Source organism: Arvicanthis niloticus, chromosome 15 (genome assembly GCF_011762505.2).
Source record: "Arvicanthis niloticus isolate mArvNil1 chromosome 15, mArvNil1.pat.X, whole genome shotgun sequence".
NCBI classification, from domain to species: domain Eukaryota; kingdom Metazoa; phylum Chordata; class Mammalia; order Rodentia; family Muridae; genus Arvicanthis; species Arvicanthis niloticus.
Window position 1 is genome coordinate 33,320,556 of NC_047672.1, and position 25,822 is coordinate 33,346,377.

The window sequence follows — 25,822 nt, forward strand, 5'->3', positions numbered from 1 at the left end:
TGGATTAAAAACTTTTAGAAGACATGGTGATTATAATTCAGAATGACTTCTGTCACTCCTACAGAAATCCTGTAAAGTTGCCTATTTGCTTGGATGTCACATTCATGGGCATCCAGCTGTAGTTTGAGTCTGCATGTGGATGCACAGAAAACAAGTTGGGTTAGTACTGTCCTCTAGTGCTCACAATCTGTCACTGCAACCATACAGGTTTCTTCGCTTTTTGGAGGCCCAGACTGATCACAATATTCCATCCTTTACACAACCAGTCCTTCTAAGGAAGAAGAAAAGGATTGAAGGAAAGAAACAGTTAAATGTTCGTGGAGATGAAGAAAACCGTAGCAATTTTTTTTTAATTTCAGAAACTATTAACCAACACTGACAAGTGCAGAGGAAGGAGATGGCCTGAGGAAACACAAAATGGGGAATCTGAGAATGAATTTCCACCGACCTGGAAAGCCAGGACTTCGGAATCAGAATTTCTGGCTGTTGGGGTTGTGTGCAAGTCGCTTTGCTGACTCTTTGCTGCTTTATGTTGAACTTGCTCTGTCCATGCAGAGAGCACCTCTGGTTGGATCCCTGTCACCCTGAAACCATAAGACTGCCTGGGTGCCAGCATTACCAGAAGCTGAATAGTTTGGAGCAGCCTATTAGAGCCTTTTATGCCTCAGTGTCTTGAGGGGTATAACAGAACCTGGCAGGACTGTGAGAATGCCTGAGCTGACTCCTGTGGAGGGCTCAGAAGAGTGCCTAGCAAAGCTAACCCTGGTGTTAGCCGTCAGTGGTTAACATAGACCTACAGGATACCTAGAATAAAGTCAACATGCCCTTTCTCCTCTTCCTGGAATCTGACTCGCTTAAAATCCTGTTGTCCCCATCACACACACACACACACACACACACACACACACAGCTGAAGAAGGGAATACTCCTCATAAGCCAGCACCCCACAATATCCTCAGCTGTGGCTCACACTGCCTTTTCTCCAAACCTTGCTACATAATCTCACTTGAATCCAGTTCCCAATCTTCTGCTGGTATTTTAAAGAAGCAAACCCAGTAAGCTTTCCTTGTGTTTGAATTCCTTTGACTGCCCAGAAAGGAAGCTGTGAATCAGAATGTACCTAACTTAACATCTCTGGTAGAAGGCAAAGCATGCCACCCCTGCAATGGTGGAACCTGGCATTGGCAGATGTACCCATCTACATACCACCAGGAAAACACTCACTTCCCATGGACACTCCAAGGGCATCCTGCATGTCTCTCCTTGATTCTCTTTATGTTTGGAACTTAGGGGTGCAAAGGTGGCCACCAAGCATCTTTTGTCCATTTACAGTCAAGTAGCCAGAGAGGGCAGCCAGCGTATTACACTGAATCAGTCCAGCATCTGACTGTCAGTCATGACCACACCAGCAAGCTCTCCACTGGTCAAAAAGGGCTCAGGATAGATACATGGAGGTTCTGGACCAGGTACATAAACTAGAGCTGGGGCTGGGGAAAAGAAACACGCATGAGCTTATACAAAAATGTTTTATTTACTGTTCATATTTCTTCTTCTCATACTGAGCCCCTGACCCGGAACCCAGCCAGCTTCTAAGGCATCCTGCTGTCTGGTTCTTGAATGTGGGGCACTATGAAAATGACTAGACATTGTAAAAAGTGGGGAGTCCCTCCTCCCACCAGATACAGAAGTTGGAAGAAGCTTTCTTGCCTGACTGAAGCTACAGAAGCTTCCCAAGGTAAGCCCCTTAAGTCAGAGGGTCCATTCCCACTGGATGGACGTGAGGAAGAAATAACATGTCTCTCAGAGGCCTGGAACTGAACTAGTAGTTTCTCACTTGAGACGGAGCTCAGAAGTAAGGTGTGTGTGTGTGTGTGTGTGTGTGTGTGTGTGTGTGTGTGTGTGTGTACGCACACACACACACATTTTAAGGTGCTAACCAGGAAGAGGTTGGCCTAGTAGAACTGAGATGTGAATGTAGGGATAGAACAGGAAAAGAGAGGATGTGTTTTGGGCAGGGCCACCTGTTGAGAACAGTTACAACCCTTATGGGAGTGGTCATTACAACTACCAGGAAGAGGAAAAAGAGAGTCCTGTCCCCACCTAGACAAAGGACAAATGACACGATAAACACTTTTGGTCTGAGAGTGCCAGAAAAGGACACTCATTGGCACAGAAAAGGGCAGCCAGTCCTCATCTGTCAGACATGGGCTTGACCTCACTGGCCACCACAGCCCACTCTGGGTACCGTCACCCCTGCCTCTGCCATTCCTGCCCTAGTACAAGCTCTGTTGGAGACTGACACTGCCAGCCAGACTCTACTTGGTGGGCAGAAGCAAGGGTCCTGAGTTGCAGGGACCTGCTTCTGACATGAGGCCTATCAGTGGCTGTACAGCTTGTTTCCACGGTCTGGCTGCTTCTAGCCAGACACACACAGCTCTTTGAAGCAGACACTTGGTCCACAGACTCTGTCAGATGAGACCCCAGAGGTATGCTCTCAGGAAGACCTACAGAAAGATGTGCATTTCCCATCCTAGGACCTGCCCTGCAGGCTCAGAAGTCCGAGTCTGCATCCAAGAGCTCAGCCTCCATTAGGTTAGTGCGGGAATGAATGGACCCCAGCCCCTGGAGGCGGCCCTGAGCCCAGACCCTGGAGGTTGAAGCACCAGGGAGAAATGGATCTTGATGGGGACTAGGCTCTGGGCAGAAGGGGTTGGAGACTAGAGTCCAGGCTCCCTGACGGCAGGACTCCCCTGTTCCCCAGGCATTTGCAGCTACCAGGCACTTCTGCCGAGGCAGCTGAGGCAGCCGAGGAACTGCACTGGTGGCGGGAACAGGAGCAGAGTGGTGAAGCTCAGGGGCTTGCCCCAAGGGGCACACCTCCTTCTTCCTCTTCCTCCGCTTCTTCTTCCGGCCCAAGCGCTTCTCTAACTCTGGGGAGATCTCTGCCTCAACCAGCCACAGGTTGGCTTGTTCTTCCGGGGGCACTGTCAGGAGGATGAAGAGCACAGCTTAGGGCTTTATTCTGTTCTTTACACCCTTCCCTTCCCAGAATCCCTAGTCTCGAGTTCTGGGACCCATCATTCCAAGCTTCCCAAGCCTTGGCACCCCCTTCAAATCCTTTGGGGCCTTTCCTTTCTTCCCCTAGTTTACAACCCCATATATTCAGTCCAAGGTGCTCCTAGCCAATGTGTCAACCTACCCCCTCCTTCCTACAGAAGACAGAGCCCCCATACCTGGAGTTGCCACAGGGGTGACAGACACATCCTGGGGCAATATGGCTCCTCTCCGAGCCACCATTTTGGTGACATGCTGGGCCCAGGCAGAGGAGACATCAGCTGAGGGTTCATTGAGGTCAAAAGCCAAACCCGCTTTGGGGATGAAAGGAAAGAAAGAACAATGACCCCTCCCTCCTAATGTAACACGATTCATCTTTCTTAGCCAGTCCTTCCCACTGCAACTGGCAGAGAGTCCACCCTGTAACCAGTGCCCACTCAAAATCTGAGTGGAACAGCCTCTGATCCCCAAAAACTTAAGACTGTAAGTCTGGTACCAGCACCCTGACTTACTCTGGCTCAGAAAAGTCACTGGCAGAGAAGAAGAGAGAGGGAGCAGAGTCCTCAGAGAACTGTAATAGCATGAACAGGCGGAGGGAAAACGGGGTGGAGGTGGGGGACAGGGAATGAGACACGACAAGGCACCCAAGATGAAGCAGAGTGTGAGTGCCTTATTCCTCAGTTTGTCATCAGTCCATCTATCCAAATGGAAATCGGCCTGGTACTATGGAGGTCAAGTATCTCAGCAGGAAAATACACTGAGGCTCACCAACGGGTCCATCATGGGAGACAGTGTGCATGCTGAAGGAGAGCTCCTGGCCTGGGTTCTGTAGCAGTTCACGGCGCTTAGAGAAGGCCTTGGCAATCATCTTGCTCTTCTTGATTCTCTTGGGTTCATCATCACTGTGCCCAGTCAACCTGAGAACAGAAGGGGCGGGGCTGGCAAGTGCAGGAGCAGCTGCTTCCTTTCAAATCTATCAAAAGACCTGGGATTTTAGGTTTAAAGAGCCAAGAGTCCTGAGAACTCTGAGGAGCTGAGGCCTTCACAGCAACAAAACATGCCTAGAATGCAGGGCTCCTGGGGCCCCTCCTCACAAAGCACTGGTTCTCGGACTCAGCTCACTGTCCCCTAGAGGGCAGTGGTGAGCTGCTAAGAAATTAGCCCTGCAGACTTGTTTGGCAAACACCGCCCCAGTCTGTGTTTTAGAACCAGGATAAGACAAAGCCCTCAGGTGAAGACATGAGGCTGAGAGTAAGAGAGGAAGGACAAGATTAGACGGCTGACCCCACCTGCACCAGGTGCGCCTCCAGATGAGCAGGGTGGCCTTGGTCCAGACCCAGGTGCTCATGGCAATGCCAGTGCCAAACATGGCAAATAGATTGATCTTCTCCACCAGGAGGCTGGGCCGATTCTTGATCTCACAGTCAGGAATGGGCTTCTTGGTGGGCAGCCCAATGGTCACATTGGCTTGGCATCTATGATGAGGGATGGTCAACAGCTAAGGCTATCGGAATCTAGTAAGAAGGGACCCAATAAGTCCATACAGAAAAGAGCTGAACCCCATTGCAAGATTCTCATGGTGCAGGTGATGGAGGCAGAACCCCACATATGCTGGACTCTACCACTGAGCTATACCACTAGCCCCGGTGACAGGCTTTGGAATCATCTAGAGAGCTCTTATAAACTCCTGTCTGAGCCTCATATCGAATTTCTGGGACAAGAGTCCAGCATCACTGTGGGTTACAGCTTCCTAGACTAAAAGGGGGAAACTTCAGAATGAGCCAAAAGCAGTCATGGCAAGCATCCGTTTCCCCTATTTTAGTAAAGTTTTCTTTAGATGTATCTATATGTGTCTGTATATGTCCTGTGAGTGTGTGCCACTCATGTCCAGGTGCTTGCAGAGTCCAGGAGAGGATATTGGATCCCTAGAGCTGGAGTTACAGGCATTTGGGAGCTACCAGGTGTAGATGCTGGGAACTGACCTTGGGTCCTGTGGAAGAGTAACAAGCACTCATAAATCAGAGCCATCTCTCCAGCCAGAGTCTCTCTTTTAAGGGAAGTTTGAACCATGACCCCAGTAACAGCAGGCATCTTTCTAGCAGTGGAGATGCCTTGCTTGCCCTGGTTCACCTTTACTGAGATACAGAAACACTCAAACAAAACTGGCAAACTTGACCAGGTTGCTGAGCTGTCCAAGGGAATGGTCCTGTACAGTGACTCAGGGAGAGCCACAGGTGGTAGAAATCACACAGATGACAACATGGGTTGGCTTCTGAACAGTTGCAAACACACAGGACATCCTGCCCAGGGGGTGCAGACGTGTGGAGTTGAACAGCAATCTGGAAGCTATTCGTGTTTGAGGCAAGACGGTGGAAGACCACGAGCAGATGGAATGCTGCTTTAAAGTGCAAGCTCCAATCCCAACCACTCCCACAACCAAGCCCGAGCCCCTCACTCACAGCACATAGTCCCGGAAGCTACGCTCCCACTCAGCCTGGTTGAAGAAGTCATAGAAGTGGCAGCTGAAGGTGATGAGCACAAAGCCAAAGGCCAGGAAGCCAAAAATGCCTGTGGAGTTCAGAGGCAGGATCCATTACCAGAACAGACAGGGTAGCAGCACCAGGGAGGAGGGCAACTGTGTACTGAGGACTGAAGACAGCTGAGTCCAGCGTGACTACATGCTGGGCTCAAGTCAGGAACTGCATCCACCAAAATAAATCCAGAAGGTCCTGGAGGCGACTATGGGAGGCCACAGGGAGGGAAAGGGGCCTGTGGTAGCAGTCTTGGCACTGACCTGGATTCTTCTACTTTTCACAGTGAGTTGCCTCCTCCGCTATCACTACACCTTGGCTCTGTCCCTGGATATTTAACTCTCCACACTGCTTTTCTGCATCCTGGAGGCCCCAGCAGGATTCAGTATTGAGATGACCAGAGTCCCCTGGGCACCACTCACCCAGGCGCAGCATGGTCTCGTTGATCTTGCTGGCTGCCTTCTCACTCAGAAGCCCAGGGTGGTTGCTCTTGATGGAGAACAGAGTCATGACCCCTAAACAGACAGAGAATTCAGGCATTGGCAGGACAGAGACACTCTCCTGGGGTAGGGGAGCACAGGGAGGGATGCCCCATGGCACTGGAGTCCTATGACTAATTACATCCATCCTGACTTAAAGCTTGGGGAACCCGAGGATGAGAGAACAGCTATTATCAAATGTGCTATGGGCTGTGGTAACTGGGACAGAGCCTAGACAATAGTCAAGGACAGAGAGAGGAAATCAGGTCAAAGCTATTCTGATGGGAAAAGCGTGAAACAGAATCAACAATAGTACTGCCCAATAGAAATACATTGTGTGACATGTAAAAGAAATCTCAAATTTTCTAGTAGCCACATTAAAAAAAAAACTATATAATTTTACCATACTTTATAAACTAAATATATACAAAATAGAACCACCTCTGCATTCCATACAAATTATTGATTAATTTATATTCATATTTTTCTTTCTCTTCTTCATGTTAAGTCTCAAACACGTCGTGTTTTTTACACTTAAAAAGCGTCTAGGTTTGGCCTCATTTCAACATCCATGGCTACTGGTTACCGTATGGGAGGCGCAGATGCGAAATATACACCAGAGGCTCAGATGCTCTGCCAGAAAGGCAGGGAAGAAGGCTGAACAGAAGGTTGACAGTTCAGTGGGAGGAAACCAAAACTGACAAAGAAAACCAAGCAAAATGAGCTAAAAACCAAGACAAATCATGGTGTGGCAGATTGAGACAGGGAAATTAGGGACCAGTAAATCTGTATATGTTATAAAAACTGTTTGTGTATGTTAGGGGTTGGCATGACTTGGAAACCAAGCTCCAAAAATATGACAGTATATATAAAACTAGTGTGAACACACATAAGCAATGGCCTCAAGACGATCCACGTGGACCAGCTAGGTGTCCCGGGGCATTCACAACGCAAGTGCATCCTGACAAGGGGTAAGAAAAAGGGTCTGGAATCCAGCCAAGTTCCTCTCAAAAAAGCCAAGAAACTTGGTCATGGCTTTGGAGGAAGAGATACATTTTTCTGTTTTCACAAAAGTACTATCCTGCCTATAGGGTCATCTTCTGTATTGCAGCAAGGTTTAGGTAGATATCAGAGGAAGGCAGTGGAGCCAGAAGCTCCTGTCCCCACTTGCACAGAGCAGGTGCTCAGCGCACTATGTTACCTAGCTGGCCCTGGCCGAGTCACTCACCTCGGATGAGGAAGTAACCTCCCACAATAAGCACCAGGCCAATTGGGGCCAGGACAAAGCCAGCACGGTACCGATAGTTCTTGTAGCCTACAAAACAGATGCCACTCACGGAGTCTCCATCTACCTGTAGCGGGAAGGGGTGGAAGGGATTGTTAGTTATGGCCCTTCCCCCAAGCTCACCCCATTCAAGCCCCCAGCCCCGAACCACTGTACCTGAGCCACAGCGAGGATTGCCACAGTGAGGACAAAGGGGAGTGACCATGTGAGCAGGTGGAAATACGATGTCTTGCCCGAGAGAGGCTGGTAGGTAGTACCCAGGGCTTTGAAAGAGGTGTGCCAGGCATAGGTGAGGACCACGAACCAGACTACTCCAGCCATCAAGGCATAGTACACGATGACAAAGATGATGACACAGGACAGGGTCTCGCTGGAGCTGTGAAGATGTGGGGTGTCACTTGGAGAGCCACTTTGTATTCTTCCTACCAGTCACTCTACCCTGTCCCCAGGTCCTAGTCTACTAAAATGTGGAGGGTCCCCAGGAGTTAGGACACAGGTCGGATGTGAAGAGGCTCTAGGGTACATCTCTGAAGAATCCTAAGTCTCAGCACTGAACACAGCAGGGCAGTGCTAAATCCTACCCATTATGGCTGCCTTCAAATCCAACCCCTTCCTTCTGTAGAAAATGTGCATTACAGTCTTTCTCCTCCCACCCTCACCTCTGGGTCCCCAAGATACTTACGTGGGCTCCCCAAATCTCATGGTGCCATCTGCTCGGCAAACAATCTCCCGGCGGGCACCATCCATGAACTGGGCCAGCCAGCCAATGCTGCCCACGAAGAAACACGCATTGACATAGAAGAGAATAACCGCGGGGTAGCGATTGGAGTTCCGCCAGTCAGCCACAAAGGTGGCCTAAAGGGAGAAGCGGCCATGCAGTGAAGTGAGGGTCTGCTCTGCTGCAGAAGCCTTGATCTGAACCCAAGACCCCCTCGTAAGCTTCCGTGGGCCCCCTACCAAGCCACTTCATTTTAGCGTCCCTGCTCCTTGGGCCATCAATCCTGTGCCCTTGCCCTTAAAGCTTTGCTCACCAGTGTGAAGAGTGTGCAGAGGCCGGTGACGGCCCCGAAGGCTGCGATGTAACTGTGCATGTCCTGGTGCTCAGCCTCTGTGAACAGCGGGTTCTGGCACTGGATCCCACAGCCCTCCACGTCCTCGTACCAGCTCTTGGGGTTGTCTGTCCGCACCAAGGGTGCTTCACATTGGCCTGAACTGTTGAACTTGATGTTTTGTACCTCATTCTGACATAGGGAAGGGAAAAAAATCATGGGGAGAGGTAAATCAGGGTGAAAGACGTCTGGGAAACAGGGCAAGAGCAAATATGCTGGCTGGAGGCCCACTGCTGCTTAATGGCTCTACATCCTTGGACAAATTATTTGACTATTCATTATTCTCATCTGAAAGAGTAGCCCCTACCTCACAGGACCTAAGGATTAGATAAAAAGGCTGAAGTTCTCATAATGGTATTCGTATGTAGTAAATGATAATTAGAATCACTGTCATTCATTTATCCCTACAGATGTCGTCTTCCAACCCAGATTGCCTCACACCCCTCTGTCTTCCTGCTTCTAGTGCTTCATGTATATATGCCTTGACTTCTACACGTGACAGAAATCTCTCAAGACAGGCTCCTGTCGCCCGACAGTGGTGGCGCACGCCTTTAATCCCCAGCACTTGGGTGGCAGAGGCAGGCAGATTTCTGAGTTCAAGGCCAACCTGGTCTACAGAGTGAGTTCCAGGACAGCCAGGGCTACATAGAGAAACCCTGTCTCGAACCCCCCAAGCCCCCCCAAAAAAAGACAGGCTCCTGTCACTCATAACCCCTGTAACACTACAACCCTAACATCGAGCATTCAAAAACTATTTATCGAACATGCTACATCATGTCAACAGAGAAGACCCAGACTGCGGTGTACAGCTTTGATGTATGGTTCATCGGTTCTATAACTGCAGACACAGGGTCTCCTAGAAGAGACATCTCTGGCTCCCCTGCATCCAGTACAGTGCTGCTCTGTTCCAAGGCTAGACTACCCTCTCTTGCCCCTCAGGACACTTACTGGGCAGCCTTCAGGGAAGTGGTCCGGCGTGCAACGCAGAAAGTCAGGCCACCCTCGCTCCCGCTCCACAATAGCACAGGGGCCTCGGGTGGCCTGGCAGAGGGTTCGACTGGGCAACTCCACTCGGTCATTCTCACACTTGGGCATGTAGACAGCACACAGCAGGGGCTGGATCACTGCCCAGCAGCGGGGGGCATTCCGGAGGCCTGTGAAGTAGTGATAGTATGGGACATTGTGGCAAAGACCCCTCCTCACTGACCCACTGATACAGTTGGAACCCTTCTCCTAAGCCTTTGCCATACCATTTCTGGACAGGGCAGCCTTTGTGCTGCAGGGCTGCTTCATGCATTGCAGGACACGTAGCACCCCTAGACCCTGCTCTCTAAATGCCAGCAGAACCCCAAAGTCACTGTGACAACCAAAAATATGCACCCCAACTCCAGGGATGTCAACTAAGAGGGCTGGAAGGGGAAAGCTAGAATCACGGGGCATAGTCTAGCTCTTTCAAACATAATTTTGTTATGTATCTAGATTTTATTTTAAGTGAGAATCTTTTGTCTGCATGTATATACCATGTAAATGTCTAGTGTCCTCAGAGGTCAGTATTGGATCCCCTGGGAATGGAGCTACAGATGGTTGTGACCTGCCATGTGGGTGCTGGGATCCAAACAGGGTCCTCTGCAAGAGCAACAAGTGCTCCTAACTGCTGAGCCATCTCTCCAGCCCCACACCGTCTAGTTCTTGATCAGAGGTTGGTTTCACGAGTGCTTTCACTTTGTGCAAGTGAAACCTGTGGTTCACTCACTAATGGGCACCACTATAATAATTCTGTTAACATTCTTTAAAACAGCCTGTCACTTTCAAATACCCTGCTGAAAAGTGGTAGGGCCTCTCACTGAGAGTCTCAGATTGGGATTGTCTCTTCAGGGTGTTTTCTAAACCCTCTCTCTACTAACACAAAAGGGTTGTGGGACCCATTCACCAGAACCAAGAGATGTTTCCCCATGCCCAGCCCTGAGAGCCCCCTTTCACTCTTACCAAGCTGAAGCAGAGAGAGAAGAGATGGGGGCTTAAGAAGAGGTATTCAGAGGAGCCAGGAACTCGAGAGCCAGAGGAGGAAACAGGTCAGATGGAGAGAAACAGAGGAGGCTCTGTCCAGTGCAGAGGGAGGAAAGATGCTGTCAGCACAGAAACACAGATGTCTCCCCAAGTCCCAACCCAGCCTAGGTCTTGACTAGCTCACCCCAGGAGCTCAGAGTGCCCTGCTTTCTGCTCTCATGGCTCCCTAAAATCACCCCTACTTTGTGAACACCAAAATAGGCAAGTTATACCAGGAGAATCTTCTGAAGATGTGAGAGCCCTTTCGGATAACTGTGTCTCTGTCCAGTGGGTCAGGTCACCACTCTTTTGGTGGAGAGTTCACAACAGAGTACAGGGGTAAGGAGTATGGACATCGTGATTTGTGTGCCTGGGACCTGATCCTGGCCCACCATACCCTGGGTGTGTAGTCTTGAACAAAGTACATTATCTCTAGCCTCAGTCTTCTCATCTGTAAAGTGGAGATGACAGATCTACCTTGTGCAACACTGGGCAGAGTGAGAAATGGTGCAGTCTATGTGTTTGGCACAGCACCTATCAGATACTATGTTCTTGAGAAAGACTAGCTGTTCTCATTACCAGCCTAAGCCTGGACTTAGGCTTCACTGCTCCAAGACTACTCCAAGGTGCCAAGAAAGTCCCTGCCAGTTATGAAGCAATGTCCTCAGGAAACAGCTCCTCCTCTGGTACAAGTTGCAATCACCTGGGAACCCCAATCACCTAAGGGAGGGCCCAGTCCTGGAAATTCTGAGCCAGTCAGTGGGTTTAAGTGGAAAACAGAGCAACTGGGAGGACATTGTGAGAGGGCTGTGCAATGTGTCCTGGCCTGAAAGGAGGACATGTCCCCACTAGCATCATGAAGTGACGGCATCCTAAGAAGTAAATGCACACAGAACTCCTGAACTACTGAGCAGGCAAATTTAACAACACAGGGTGCTGTGTGGAGCAGGTTGGATACTTCCCCATGTGATCGTATGGCTGAGTGGGGACTGCGGCTAATGGCTGCTGCCCAGCATCTAGAGAGAAAAATTACAACTCACACTGCTAGCCTGGGAAGGGCTCCAAATCCAAAAGTAGTGGTATGATTTCCATTTAATCCATGTCACTTCTGCACTATTCTTAAGACTCAAAAAAAAAAAAAATTGAAGCACTATAAATTGGGGTCTGTCTGCTGACATGATGAGGAGGCAGTTGAAATGGTAGGTAGGTAAAGGGGCTTGCCACCAAGACTGAGAACCTGAGTTTGAATTCTGGGGCCACCTGGTGAAAGGACAGAACCAACTTTTTTTTTTTTTTTTTTCCCCGAGACAGGGTTTCTCTGTGTAGCCCTGGCTGTCCAGGAACTCACTCAGTAGACCAGGCTGGCCTTGAACTCAGAAATCCACCTGCCTCACCCTCCCAAGTGCTGGCATTAAAGGCGTGCGCCACCACTGTCCAACTGGATAAAAGGTTTGTGCCAGTATGTTTAGCAAAAGATAATGAATCTTAAAAACAATTGAATCATCTAGAGGAAAATTTTTTAACCCCAATTCTTACATAAAAGAAATTTCCAGGGCCTAGAGAGATGGTTCAGCAATTAAGAGTGCATACTGCGTGTCCGGCAGTGGTGGCACACGCCTTTAATGCCAGCACTTGGGAGGGTGAGGCAGGTGGATTTCTGAGTTCGAGGCCAGCCTGGTCTACAGAGTGAGTTCCAGGACAGCCAGGGCTACACAGAGAAACCCTGTCTCAAAAAAACAAAAGAGTGCATACTGCTCTTGAAGAGGATCTGAGTTTAGCTCCCACATCAGGCTGCTCAGGAACCCTAGAACTCCAGGTCCAGGAGAATCTGCATCTCTGGTCATCCTGGCACCTGCACTTTGTGTGTGCATGTGTGTTTGTGTCTCCGAGTGTAGAGGCCAGAGATTTCATCAAGTACCTTCCTCTATCACTGACAACCTTACTTTTCTTTTTAAAAAAATTATTACATTTTTATTATGTTACTTGGGGGGGGGGGAGTGCACATGGGTGCACACATGGTTGGGACTTTGGTTGGCGACAGCTTTCAGGCATCAATTGTATCCTTCCACGTGAGTCCCAGGGATTGGAGTCAAGTTCTTGGCATCAGGTGCTTATACTCACTGAGCCATCTGACCAACCATCCCTTTATGTTTTGCAACAGGGTCTCTCACTGAACCTCGAGCTCACTGACTTGGTAGACTGGCTGGCTCCTAAGCCTATGGGATCCTGCTGTCTCTATTTCCCAGCGCTGGCATTACAGCAGTGTCCTCATGTCTAGATTTTTACATAGATGATGGGGATCTGAACTCAAGTCCTCACGCCTGCACAGCAAGGACAGCAATCTCCAGCAGGCGCAGCAAGCACTGAGTTACTTCTCTAGCTGCGGTGGATTGAATGAGAATGGCCCCCATAGGGCATGTTTGAACACTTGTTCCCTAGTTACTGGAATTGTTTGGGAAGGATTGGGAGGTGTGGCCTTGCTGGAGGAGGTAGGTCAGGAACAGGCTTTGAGGTTTCAAAAGCCTACATTAGTCCCAGCTAGCTTTTTCTCTTCCTGCCTCATGCTTATAGAACAAGATGTTAAAACTCTCAGCTACTGCTTCAGCCATTCCTGCCTGCCTGCCTGCCTGCCTGCTGCCAGGCTCCTCGATATGATGATCATATACTCTAACCGCTGACACTGGGACCCCCAAATAAATTTTTTCTTCTACAAGTTACCTTGGTTAGTTGTCTTATCTCAGCAATAGAGCAGTAACTAAGACACTAGCCCTATTTTGTTGTTTGTTTCTAAGACAGGGTTTCTTTATATAATCTTGGCTGGCCTAAAACTCACTAAGCAGTTCAACTGGGCCTCACCTCAAACTTATGACAGTCCACATTGAGTGAGCCTCCCAAGGCTGAGATTTTAAAATTATCATGCCTGGCTTTGGAAAATATTTTTTTAAACCTTGAAGTGAGAATGACCTTTTGAAGCAACACACAACACACACACACATACACACACACCAAACAAACAAATAACAACAAAACCCTTAAAGCTATGAAATAAACAAATTAAAAAAAAAATAAAAAAACTCCAGAAAAACATCTGGTAAATTCAATAGGGTAAAAAGCAAAATCATGGGGACTGAGAAATGGCCCAGCAGGTAAGAGCCCTTGCAGCTCTTCCACAGAACCCAAGTTATGTTCCCAGCACCCACATCAGCAGACTAACAACCACCCGTAGCTCCAGCTCCTGGAGAGCCAATTCCCTCTGGCCTCCGAGGATTCCCGTGCCCACGTGATATACACACACATAAATAAAAATAGATTTTTTTTCATCATAAGAAAAATAGTTGGGGCTGGTGAGATGGCTCAGTGGTTAAGTGCACCGACCGCTCTTCAGGAGGTCATGAGTTTGAATCCCAGCAACCACATGGTGGCTTACAACCATCCATAATGAAATCTGATGCCCTCATATGGGTGTCTGAAGACGGCTACAGTGTACTTTGGGCAGGAGCGAGGGGTTGTGGGGGAGCAAGCTGGGCTGGAACAAGAGGGAGAAGGGAAGAGGGGGAAAAAAAGCTAATCTCCTTAAATTGACCTTTTTTTTTTTTTTTTTTGAGACAAGGTTTCTCTGTGTAGCCCTGGCTGTCCTGGAACTCACTCTGTAGACCAGGCTGGCCTCGAACTCAGAAATCCACCTGTCTCTGCCGCCCAAGTGCTGGGAACACAGGCGTGCGCCACCACTGCCTGGCAAATAATACAACTGTTTCTGCCTGGTTCAATAAGCAGTGCATAACCCTGTAGAATAATGGGCAAAGGCAGAAGAAATGACACAGAGAAGGAGGGTGTGGCTTTTCATAACATAAATCATCAATCTCACTCTTAACATGATAAATACAAAATAAAGCCATGGTGAGATATAACGTGTTATCCTTTAGGCTAATAAAGATGAAAACATTAAAAAACTACTGACCCATCAGGCATGTGGGGAGCAGGGGGAACAGGCACTTCTATACATTGTCAGAGGTAACAAATATTGCTAAATCTGGGGGAGACCACTTAGCATTATCAGAATTTTACTGCAATTTTAACTTCACAAGTTGATGATATATAGTGTTACTCTTGATAGTACTCTCTGCGGGAGCAAGAGAAGAAAAAAACAGGCTGAGTCCATATCCTACAGAGATTAGCCATACAGCACACACATCAGGGGCTGGCACGTTTGTAGCTCGGTGGTAGATCAAATGCCAATTGTGTACAAGGTCCTGGGTTCCAGTCCCAGCACAAAGTGCATATATGCATGTACACATACACACACACCAAAAGCAATTTAATACAACACAGGGCTAGAAAGATGGCTTGGCAGTTAAGAGCACAGAACAGGGTTTGAGTCCCAGCAACCACATGGCAGATCACAACCACATGCACACAATGGACACACATACACACAGGCAAAATACCCTGTGGTGGTTTGAATGACAATGGCCCCAATAGGCTCACATATGTAAATGCCTGGTTCCTGGTTGGTGGAACTGTTTGGGAAGGAATAGGATGTGTCCATGTTGGATATGATATATTACTCAGGGTGTGTTTTGAGGTTTCAAAAGCCCACTTCATTCCCAATTAGTAATTAGTTCTCTCTCTCTCTCTCTCTCTCTCTCTCTCTCTCTCTCTCTCTCTCTCTCTCTCTCTCTCTCGCGCGCACACGGTGGTTGTCTCAGCATCTACGTTCTCAGCTATTGCTCCAGCACCATGCCTGTCTGCGGCCTGCCACTGCTCTCTGCCATGATGATCATAGACTCACCTCCTGAAACTGTAATGAAGCCCCCAATCAAATGCTTTCCTTTAGAAGTTGCCTCGTTTCGTGGTGTCTCTTCACAGCAACAGAAAAGTAACCAAGTCATACCACACACAAAAAAAAATTAAACACACAATAGAACACAACTCGGAACTAAAGCATGTATACTAAAATGAAATCGGGTCCAGTACGCATTGTTAAATGAACACAGTCTGACTGGAACCTGGGGGAAGATGACAGAGATCCAGCAATCTGTCATGCATATTTAAAAGAACACACACACAAAAGCCAATATTCGTGGCTGCCTCTGAGGGAAAATGGGGATCAGCAAGCAGGAGTGAGGTTTAATTTGTTCCTTCTCAACCCTATGCCACCCGTACCACCTGCTCCTTACAGCAATGCGTGGTGGCACACACCTTTAACCTCAGCACTCAGGAGGCAGAGGCAGCCCAGTCCTGAGTCCCTCGTTTTTTAGTTACATTTACTTTTGGCATTTTAAGACAGAGTCTGGCAAAGCCAGGGATGACCCTAACCACTTGCTCCCTATGCCTCCATCTCCCAAATGCTGGGATTACAGCTGTGCACCACCACATCTGGCTTTTGGTTTTTGTGTTTTTTTTTTTTTTTTTCTTTTTTGTTTTAGGCAATTAAGTTAAAAATAAAATACAGAAAAACATGTATTACTAGGACGAGGAGAACTTCCCAGAGAAGGAAATGAACCCAGAAAGAAAAAAGGTGTATCTATTAGGTTTTTTTTTCTAATTTTTATTTTTTTTTAGAAGGAGAGAGAGAGAGAGAGAGAGAGAGAGAGAGAGAGAGAGAGAGAGAGAGAGAGAGAGCGCGCTCAAGTATGGTCAGAGGAAAACTTGCAGGAGTTGGCTCTCTCTTTCCACCTTGTGGGTTCTGGGAATGGAACGCACCAGGCTTGGCAGCACCTTCACCCCCTGAGCCATCACACTAGCTTTATTATTTATTTATTTTGTTCATGTATTTATTTACTTAGAGGTGGGAATCTCGTCCTGTCTCCCAGGCTGGCACTGAATTCAGGATCCTCCCAGTTTATTCTCCAGAATAACTGGAATTACAAGCATTTACTATCACACCTAGTCCTTTTTTATTTTAATAAAATATGAAACAAAAAGAAAAATAAGAACATGGTGCTATAATAATAATAGTATATATGTGTTTTTATAATCATGGAACGTTAACATTTATTTACTTTTTATTTAGTTACTGAGGCAGAATCTCACTATGTAGCCCTGGTTCACCCGAAACTCACTTTGTACACCAGGCTGGCTTTAAACTCATGGAGATCCACCTACTTCTGCCTCCCAAGTGCTGCGATTAAAAGGCTGTGTTGCCATGAGAATTTTCTATGTGAAAATTTTATGGATAGAATTTTAAAATAACATTTCTACAACTTGATTCAGAATTTTATTACTTATTTTGTGTATTTGACAGCGCACTTGTGGAGGTTAGAGGATAAGTTGGAGGAGTCAGTTGTCCTTTTCAACCCTGTGGGACCTAGGAGCAGAACTCAGGCCATCAGGTGTGGGAGCACACATGTGCACACCCCACAATAAATACATAAATATTTAAAAAATAAAAGATGAATTTTAAGTATATGTGTATGTACACTTGAGTGTCTCTGTATCAACTAAACATGGTGGTTCACAGCAGGAATCCAAAACCCAGAAGGCTGAGACAGGAGGATTGCTGAGAGTTCAAAGCAAGCTACATGGTAAATTCCAGACTACATGATAGTGAGTTCTTGGCCAACCAGGATTACATGAGACCTTGTCTCAAATACAGCACACACACACACAGAGAGAGAGAGAGAGAGAGAGAGAGAGAGAGAGAGAGAGAGAGAGAGAGAGAGAGAGAGAGCTCAAGAAGAGCCCAAGCTCTCCACTTGATGCTATAAAATAGAGGCTCTTGGTTTGCAGTTTACCTAGGATCCTTGTAATGTTCCAGAGCTGTGGCTTCATCTCAGTGGAATCAGATCACAGGGTATTTCAGATCTCTGAGACACCATCACGCTCATCACCACCTGACAGTACAGTGACTACTTACTTACTACTTAGTTACTGTGATCTCTGACTCCATCCTCGTGTTCACATGACAGGACCTCATTCTCTGTAGGATTGAAGAGTATCTCATTCTGAATCTGCATCATGATTTGTTTCATTTTTGAGATAGCATGTCACTATGTAGCTCTGGCTGGACTTGAACTCACAGAGATCCACCTTCCTCTGCCTCCAGAGCACTGAGATCAAGAGTGTGGGCCATCAGGCAGGGCATGTTTCTTTTTCCATTCATCAGCTGGTGGATGCTTTGGTTGTTTTTATTTCTTCCCTGTGTGAGTAATGCTGCCATAAGCAGGAGCAGGAAGTTCTCCTCAGCCCTCTGATTTCACTCCCTCTGAACATATATCTATAAAGGGATCTTTCAGAGGATCCTCTATAGACTTTGTGATTTCCACAAAGGGCAAACTAATTTTATACAAACACACACACACACACACACACACACACACACACACACACAGAGAGAGAGAGAGAGAGAGAGAGAGAGAGAGAGAGAGAGAGAGAGAGAAAGGGTTCCCTCTTCTTTGAATTCTCACCAGCAAATTTTTGTCTTTAATATTTTTTACATTAGCCACTCTTCCTGGGGTGAAGTGACATTTCACTGTGGCTTTGAGTGGCATTTCCCTGGTGATGAGCGATCTGAGTGTGCTGTCAAGTGCTTCTTGGCATACGTCTTCTGTCATTTCTTTTACGGATATCTATTTAGGCCTACTGCCTCCTTTTCAACCAAGCTAGTTTATTTTCATTTGGTTTGGTTTTTCTATCAAATGAAATGAGTTTTAAAGTTCTTAGTAGATTCTGGATATATGAGCCTGCACGTTGTTTTAAATCTCATGTGTTTTACTTTATAGATTTAAAAATACTATGTTGAGGGTGTGTGGGTTTAGCAGCTGTCAAGCTAGTGAAGACCATGCTATAAAGGCATGGTAATTAAGACAATATGATCTGGACAGAACAAAGATCCAGAAACACACATATTTAATTTATGGCAGAATAGTAGAGAAACAGAAATTGATTTTAACAAATGATGTTGAAAGCTCTTAAAGAAATCAACTGCAAGTGAATTATCTACCTAAAAGTGACAAAGAAATCTATAAAGTTTCTCATAAAAGAGTAAATTCATGATTAGGGAGGAGAAAAGGATTTTTTTTTCTAAATAAGGTACAAAAAAGAAAGAATCACAAAATGTTTGATAAATGACTACATTAAAGTTCTAATATTCTGTTCAACTGGAGACAACACAAAGAAGAAAATGTGAAAGTAAGCCATGAGGATGTTAACACTCACAATAAACAAACGTTCATATACAGCTTATATGAAGAATTCCCAATGCAGACAGTCCTCCAGAAAAATAGATCAGTAATTTCAACAGATACTTCACAAGAGAAATCCAACTGGTAAACAGTTTCAAAGATGTTTATCCTTACAAGCAACCAAGGAAATGCAAATTACAGTAGTAAGGGCTAATGGTTTAGGTTCGAATCCTAGCATGACAAGAAAACTCAAAATTAAAGTCACACTCAAGAGGCACAGACAGGAGGATCTCTGTGAGTGTGAGGCCAGCGTGGTCTACAGAGTGAGTTCCAGAACAGCCAGGGCTACACAAAGAAGCCCTATCACGACACAAAAAAAAAAAAAAAAAAAACACTAAAAATGAAGCAAAAATTAAAGCTGAGTGTGTTTTCTGCACTTGCATACTACACACACACACAAACACACACAACTTATTTCCTTATTTTAAAAGAGTGTTGATTATGTATATGTATATATATTTCAAGCTGACTTCAAACTTACAACTACACTTCTGCCTTAGCCTCCCAAGTGCTGGGACTCAGACATGCATCTCAGACATGCATCACAGTGTGTACACACACACACACACACACACACACACACACAGGGGAGGGGGAAGTGTTTTTAATTGCCCTCAGCCTGTTTGGAAATAGCCAGAAAGAAATTTTTCCAGAACTATCCTTGCAAATTACCCACCATCACCAACAACATCCCAACTTGAGGTCTAAAAGACCAGTAAGAAATTCCTCCTGGATTTCCAGTCTTTTTCCTGCTGGCTGGACCCTGGCTAGGCAACAGACATAGCACAGCAGTGGGCTAAGAGTCTATGTGCTGACTCTCAGAGACCTATCCCTCACCAGCTGCAAGCCTCTCTTTCTTGCCTTACTTACTAAACCAGATTTGGCCCAAGGTGGCCCATAGCCCGGCCACTGTTTGTCTGGTCAGCTTGCCAGGCATGGTAGGAGACATTTCCAGCTGTAATGAGGAGACACTGAGTGAGTGAAGAAGCACAAGTCGGGAGACATGAAAACCATGGGAAAGACCTGAGTTCTAGATACACCCAGACATCAGAATGACCTAGTTAGAGACTTCTTCACTTGCAGACTTGGTAATCTGGACGAAGGAAGCATATAGTGGCCTATTCTCTTTGTTTGTTTGTTTGTTTGTTTGTTTGTTTGTTTTTTCGAGACAGGGTTTCTCTGTGTAGCCCTGGCTGTCCTGGAACTCACTCTGTAGACCAGGCTGGCCTCAAACTCAGAAATCCGCCTGCCTCTGCCTCCCAAGTGCTGGGATTAAAGGTGTGCTCCACCACCACCCGGCGTGGCCTATTCTCTATAGAAACTCTTTCCAGATCTGCTACAGAGCTCCATGTAGATATCCACTAACTAGTCTAACACACAAAGCCAGTCAAATCCACATTTCCATCTTCACCCTACCTCTCTATTACCAGTAGAAAGGAAGGGCACTGCCATCCATGGCATCTCACGCTTCCTCCTGCTCAGTCTGGCATCCGACACACCAGCAAATCTACCTCTGACACTGTAATCTTCCCAAACTTCAGCCTGTTACCCCATCCTGACCACCATCATCTCCCCTCTAGACCATCTCATCCACGTCCGGAGCAAACAATCAGGTTCCAGGTTCTCCATTCTCTATAGTGGCTGTTTTATATAGCAACCCCTGCCCCTCAAATGCATATGTGTACCCAACTGTGTGTATATACACCACATATGCAGGTGCCCACTAAGGCCAGAAGAGAGCACTGGATCCCCTGGAACTGGAGCTATAGACTGCACTGAGCTGCCAGATATAAGTGGTGGGAATCAAACCCAGGTTCTCTGCAAGACCAGTGAGTGTTCTTAACCACTGAACAATTGCTCCAGTCCTTCCCTGTTTGGGGAGTCAGAGTTTTGAGCTTTAACTGGCCTGGTACTCACTATCTATACAGGTTGACCTAGCACTCACAATGATCCTCCTGTCTCAGCCTCCCAAAAACTGGAATTATAAGCATGTATCATTACACCTAATCCAAAGAAATCTTTCCAAAATGCATATACAATCACATTTCTACCTTGCTTATCATGGGCTCCTTGTCATCTTTTGATAGATAGTATCTTAACTTACTACAGAGCGAGAAGCCTTTGCTTTCAATTTCCCTGAGTCTTGGAGTTCTGCTTCTAATGTGCCTTGATCCAGTTCTATGCCATTATTATATTTCTAAGTACCACTCTCTGTTCCTCTAAAGCTTTTGCCTCTTCCCATTCTTTGTCTCAACCCTCTCTCAGCATTCCTGCTTATTTCTCAGGTCACCAGTGAGATATCAGTTTCTCTGGGTATCTTCACTTCCCAGAGCTTCCAAAAAGCTCTTCGTGTACCTTTAGCACCTACAATGTCACCATACTTTTCACAGGTTATTGCTAACACCTGTTTAATTGTCCTTTCTCCTTTTGAGATCAGAGAGCTCATTTCTGTAATCGTCATCTTGATATACCTCAGTCCCTGCCCCAGGATGTGATGTACTCAGTACAAGATTGACTGAATGTGGGGACTCTGCCTGTATACTCAGCCCAGAGAGGCCCTGAAAACCATGAAGATTGAATCTCTATCCTACAAAGTTTATGATGAACATAAACTAGAATATCTTTATTACCCTCAAAACCGCCTGCCAAGGTTAGAAAATGTCTAACACTAAATCAGGACCTATAATTCCAGACAGGACAAACACTAGTTCCTGGCTCAAACCTGCCTGTGATTCTTACATATGGCTCACTTTCATCCTTCCCAGCTACTGATCCAGCCTGTGCCAGCACCTGCTTCTAGTTCACACAGAGAGAAGAGAGAAAAGCTGTAAATGAACAATGGGCAGCAACAGGAAAGAACTCAGTGTGACCCAGAAGCTCTGGGCTCAGAGTCTGTGCCCCCGTATCACTGTGATTAGGCAGCTTGAGAGACTACAGCCTGAACAACAACAGCTCACGGTTCTAACAGAAGCCACTCTCAGGCATGGGAGCTGGGAAAGTTGCACCTCTTCCTCCTTGATCCGACAACAGCTTTCAGAGGGCAACTGTCACTTGGGAGAATTCAATCATGGGTCTATGAATCAATTAACACACACACACACACACACACACACACAGAGAGGAAGTGGGGAAGAACATCTTTTTAGCAACATAAAACTTGATTATTCTCTTGTGCTCAGAGATCTGGATTTCTCATATGGCTGTCTCCTAAATTCAAGTCTCATTTCAGGTGGTATTCAGAGATACCTTATTGAATATTTCTTTTCTTTTTTTATTCTTTTGGATTTTTGTCTGTCTGTTTGTTTTTATTTGAATTAGTTTGTTTGTTTGTTTGTTTTTGTTTTTTTGTTTTTTTGTTTTTTTTTTGAGATAGGGTCTAACTATGTAGCTCTGACTGTCCTGGAATCCACTCTATAGAGCAGGCTGGCCTTGAACTCAGAGATCTGCCTGACTCTGCCTCCAGAGTTCTGAGATTAAGGCATGAGCCATCACACCTGGCTGAATCTTTTTTTTTTTTTTTTTTTTAAATCTTTATTGTTGTTCATTAGTAGTGAGAGGGAGCGGAGAGAACAGGAACATGGGTGCCACAAGGCACACATGGGCATCAGACCACAGCTTTCAGGACTCAAGTCTCTTCTATCTTGGGTTCTGAGGATGGGGCTCAGACATGGGGTGTGCACAGCAAGCACCTCTACCTTTCTTTCCTGTTCCTTTTTCATTCTGTCAGTCTTTTTGCACGTATATAACTTTAAAGACTACAATTATATTCCCTCTGTATATCCATTCTTATATCTTCTATACTACATTTATGCAAACATATTATCATAAGTGTATGTGTGAAATCACACAGACCTTACATTATAGTAATTTATGTATTTTTTTCAAAGCTACTGTTGATTACATACAGCTTCTGCCTTAGATTCTGGTCTTAAATTCTAAGGTTCTCAACCTTCCTAACGCTGTGACCCTTTAATAATACAGTTTGTTATGTTGTGGTGATTCCCCCCAACCGTAAAATTATTTCGTTGTTACTTTATGACTGTAATGTTGCTACTGTTATGGTTCAAAATGGAAATATCTGTGTTTTCCAATAGTCTTAGGCAACCCCTGTGAAAGTGCCATTCGACTCCTTCAAGAGGTCTCCACCCATAGGCTTCCTTAAACCTTATCTCCACAGAATACAGTTCTACCTCCTGGGTACCAGCCATCCTCCAAGTTCCTGCCCCAGCATCTGCATCAAGCCAAGAATCTTAGGACCTCAGGCAGCACTCAGCCTCAGATGAGAACTCTAGTAGTCAAGTTGACAACACAACTCAGCCTAAGACAGTCCACCTATGTATACCATTACCTCCCAGCAGGATCCCCACCAGCCTCAGAGGAAGAACCAAAGCTAGGGGCACTGCAGGCCCGTCTGTCAGGCCCTCTGGTTTGCTCCTGGCTCTCCATTCTCTTTTCTTTTTCAATCAAGGACAGCTTTTACATCACACTGAAGTGGGGGTGCAGGGTGAGGATGAGGGATGGGAAGATGACAAGGACAGTTCCCCTCCCCAGTACCCTGTAGGCTCTCAGTCCAAATGGGTGGCAGGCAGGTAGATAAACCATCTTAACTAACCTAGGAAGGCCTTGTTTGGTGTATCTGCAGTTTTCAGGCTCTGTCATAATCCTACCCCAAGTAAAGGTCTTTCAGCCACTCTGGACGGTGCCTACAGGCACTCAGCACCCTAGACTTGATGCTCTTCCACAGCACACATTGGCGTGAGGCTTCACATTTCCACAGAGCCACAAACGATTGCTTAAACTGTCTCCTTCCTTCTTAACCCAAGTGGATCCGAGTTTCCATTTTTTTCAGATAAGGAAACTTAAACGTGTAAAAACAAGACAAAAACCATTGGTTCCCTGAACTGATCTAAATCAAGATTACCAGGTGGTTCGTTTGCCTTTTAGTTACTACAAGGAGGCATTTTTTTTTTCCTTCACAGAATTTACAAGTTTTCCTCACCTCTTCCCTCCAAATCTTTAAATGTTTTCCACCTTCATCCTTCCCTTTCTTCTCTTCAACTCAGATTGCCCCAGGGTCTGAACACTGCTCAGAATCCCTGTGGACTGTTGCTTCACGAATACATCTCTTCTCCCTTTGCTATGGCTGAGAGCTCCTTCCTCAACCGCCTCGTATCCCCCTAACCCCATCGTTACTCGGGCTCTTTGTGACCAACCGGCTTCCCTGGTTCCTCGCCCCCACTCCTTCTCCATCACGCAGGTCCCCTTCCCGCACGCAACCTGTCCGTCCCAAAAGTTCCAGACTCGTTCCAACAACTCTCCCGGGTGCAAGCCGCGCCCGCCCAACAGTGGAGGCCTGAGTCTTTTTCTTTTCGTCAGTGTCTGGTCCCATCACCTCCGCTTCGCAATCCGGACTCCCGCGCGCTTACCGGACCAGAGCACGAGCTTGCCGTGCGCTTCCTCTTGCGAGTCCGAGTCCCCAGCCAGCAACGTGGTGGTGGCTCCGTAGGGCAGCGCCGAGCCCAGGCACACGTTGTAGCGCAAAGGCTCGCAGTGGGCGGCCCGGCCGCAGTGGCTCAGCAGCGGCGGCGGAGGGCTGGTGACCGGCGCGTTCCTCCTCGCGCTCCCGCCGGCGCTGCGAGGCCCAGGCCCGGTCACGTTCCCGCTCAAGGCCGCCCCCCGGCCCGGGCCCCCCAGCAGTACCAGCAGCAGCAACTGCAGCAGCCTCCGGGGCGCCAGCGCGGGCCCACGCACGGGGCGGCCAGCGGCCATGGCCAAACCGCCAACTCAGCAGAAGCTGAGGCGCCCCCGAGCTCCCCTGGCCACACACACGACCCCGGGGGCCGCGGAGGCTACTTAGGCGACCGGTGCACCCCGAAAGTCTGGGGCCAGCTTTCGCCAAGCTCCGGGAGCGTCCGGGCCCCTCGGCTCCCAACTTTGCAAACTTTGGAACCCGGGCCCCATGTTGAGCAGCGCAGGCCCGGGCCAGGATGCACGGACCCCGGACTCCCTCGCCTGGCGATTGGAGTTGTCTTCAACCCTGGGAATCCTCTGGGGCCCGGATCTCCAGCCCCATTCCCTCTTCCACCATTAAAACCAACTCCCAGCTCCTCGATGGAGGCCAGGCGCCCGCCGGGGGGTTGCGGGAGTCGATCCCCGGCTCCGCCCCCACGCCAGCCCGCGGCCCAGCAGCCACCTCCGCGCGAGCGCGCCGCAGCCCCCTGAGCTCTCCCTGCCGTCTACCCGGCTCCTTTGTTGCTCTAGCTGGCCCTGCTCTCTGGAATGCACGGGCCTCGCGGAGCCAAGCCCGGCCCCCCTCCGCGGAGACTAGGGGAGGGCCTGGGCGAGGAAGAGCAAGGGGAGAAAGAAGCTGGAGAGGAGGAGCCCCAGCTTCGGCGGCCTAAGCGCCCGAAGGGGCTGGGGTGGGGGTATTTGGGAACCTTCATCCTACCGTAGACCCTCGCCATGCAGGGGGAAAGATGCGATGCGTGCAAGTTGTATCCCAGAGCTGCTACGAGGCACTTGACTGAACCTTTAGTTGATCCTAAGGTTGTTTGACGTGACTTTTAGAAGACATTTCTCTAGGTTTAGGGTGCAGGGGGTTGCCTAAAACAGGCAAGAGTTTTCACTCCATCCGTGCCCAATTCCCCAACCCTGCCAATCTGTCTTGCTTTTTGTTAGATCTTTCGACTTTACCTAGAACCCTGGTGGATTCTGCTTCTTCAAATTCTTCCTGCTCAAGATATATGTGGGAAAATGACCTCGGAGTCACTCAGAGTAGCTGCTGTTACCTGTGGGAACAGATGTCTGGCCTGAGAACATGTCAACACCAAGCCTTTATTGCTCAGATATGTCAAGTCTGGGCTGTGATTTCAATCACTGTCCCTGATGCGCCTTCGGTTTTGTCCGCAGTCCATCTTGGATGAATACTTGTTGTCCAGCTACGTCATGAAGTTTCTTTCGTTCCCTTCGCCACTCAGCTCCACTTTCTTTCTTCACAGGTTCAGACAGCTCCTTTAAATCAGGGCTCCCTTAAGCAAAGTTGAAGCTAGGAGACTGGACTTAACCTTGAGTAACTTTTCCTTGTTGATGGACAACTCAATAGTGCAGCTTTTCTTTTCTTGTTTCTTTAAGAGTA

At 47.5% G+C, this 25,822-nt stretch overlaps 1 protein-coding gene across 1 annotated transcript; it reads right to left on the bottom strand.

Moving 5' to 3' along the window:
- Positions 1-1,512: 1,512 nt before the first annotated feature.
- Smo (smoothened, frizzled class receptor) lies at positions 1,513-24,958 on the bottom strand. Its single transcript, XM_034519379.2, has 12 exons — positions 24,114-24,958; positions 9,407-9,612; positions 8,381-8,590; positions 8,032-8,204; positions 7,506-7,725; positions 7,293-7,416; positions 6,008-6,100; positions 5,514-5,622; positions 4,344-4,529; positions 3,823-3,971; positions 3,234-3,368; positions 1,513-2,984 (listed from the first exon to the last, which is right to left on the bottom strand). Exons 1-12 carry the CDS (start codon positions 24,454-24,456, stop codon positions 2,551-2,553), a joined length of 2,382 nt encoding a protein of 793 aa, XP_034375270.1. The 5' UTR covers positions 24,457-24,958; the 3' UTR covers positions 1,513-2,550.
- Positions 24,959-25,822: the final 864 nt, after the last annotated feature.

Bases quoted from the DNA above. Each gene is read 5' to 3' on its own strand.
- Smo (XM_034519379.2), bottom strand. From the start codon at position 24,456: ATGGCCGCTGGCCGCCCCGTGCGTGGGCCCGCGCTGGCGCCCCGGAGG. The intron at 4,530-5,513 runs GTGAGTGAGGGG...CCCTCATCATAG, and splicing joins AGCTTCCGGGACTATGTGCT to ATGCCAAGCCAATGTGACCA. The intron at 2,985-3,233 runs GTATGGGGGCTC...TCCTCCTGACAG, and splicing joins CACCCCTGTGGCAACTCCAG to TGCCCCCGGAAGAACAAGCC.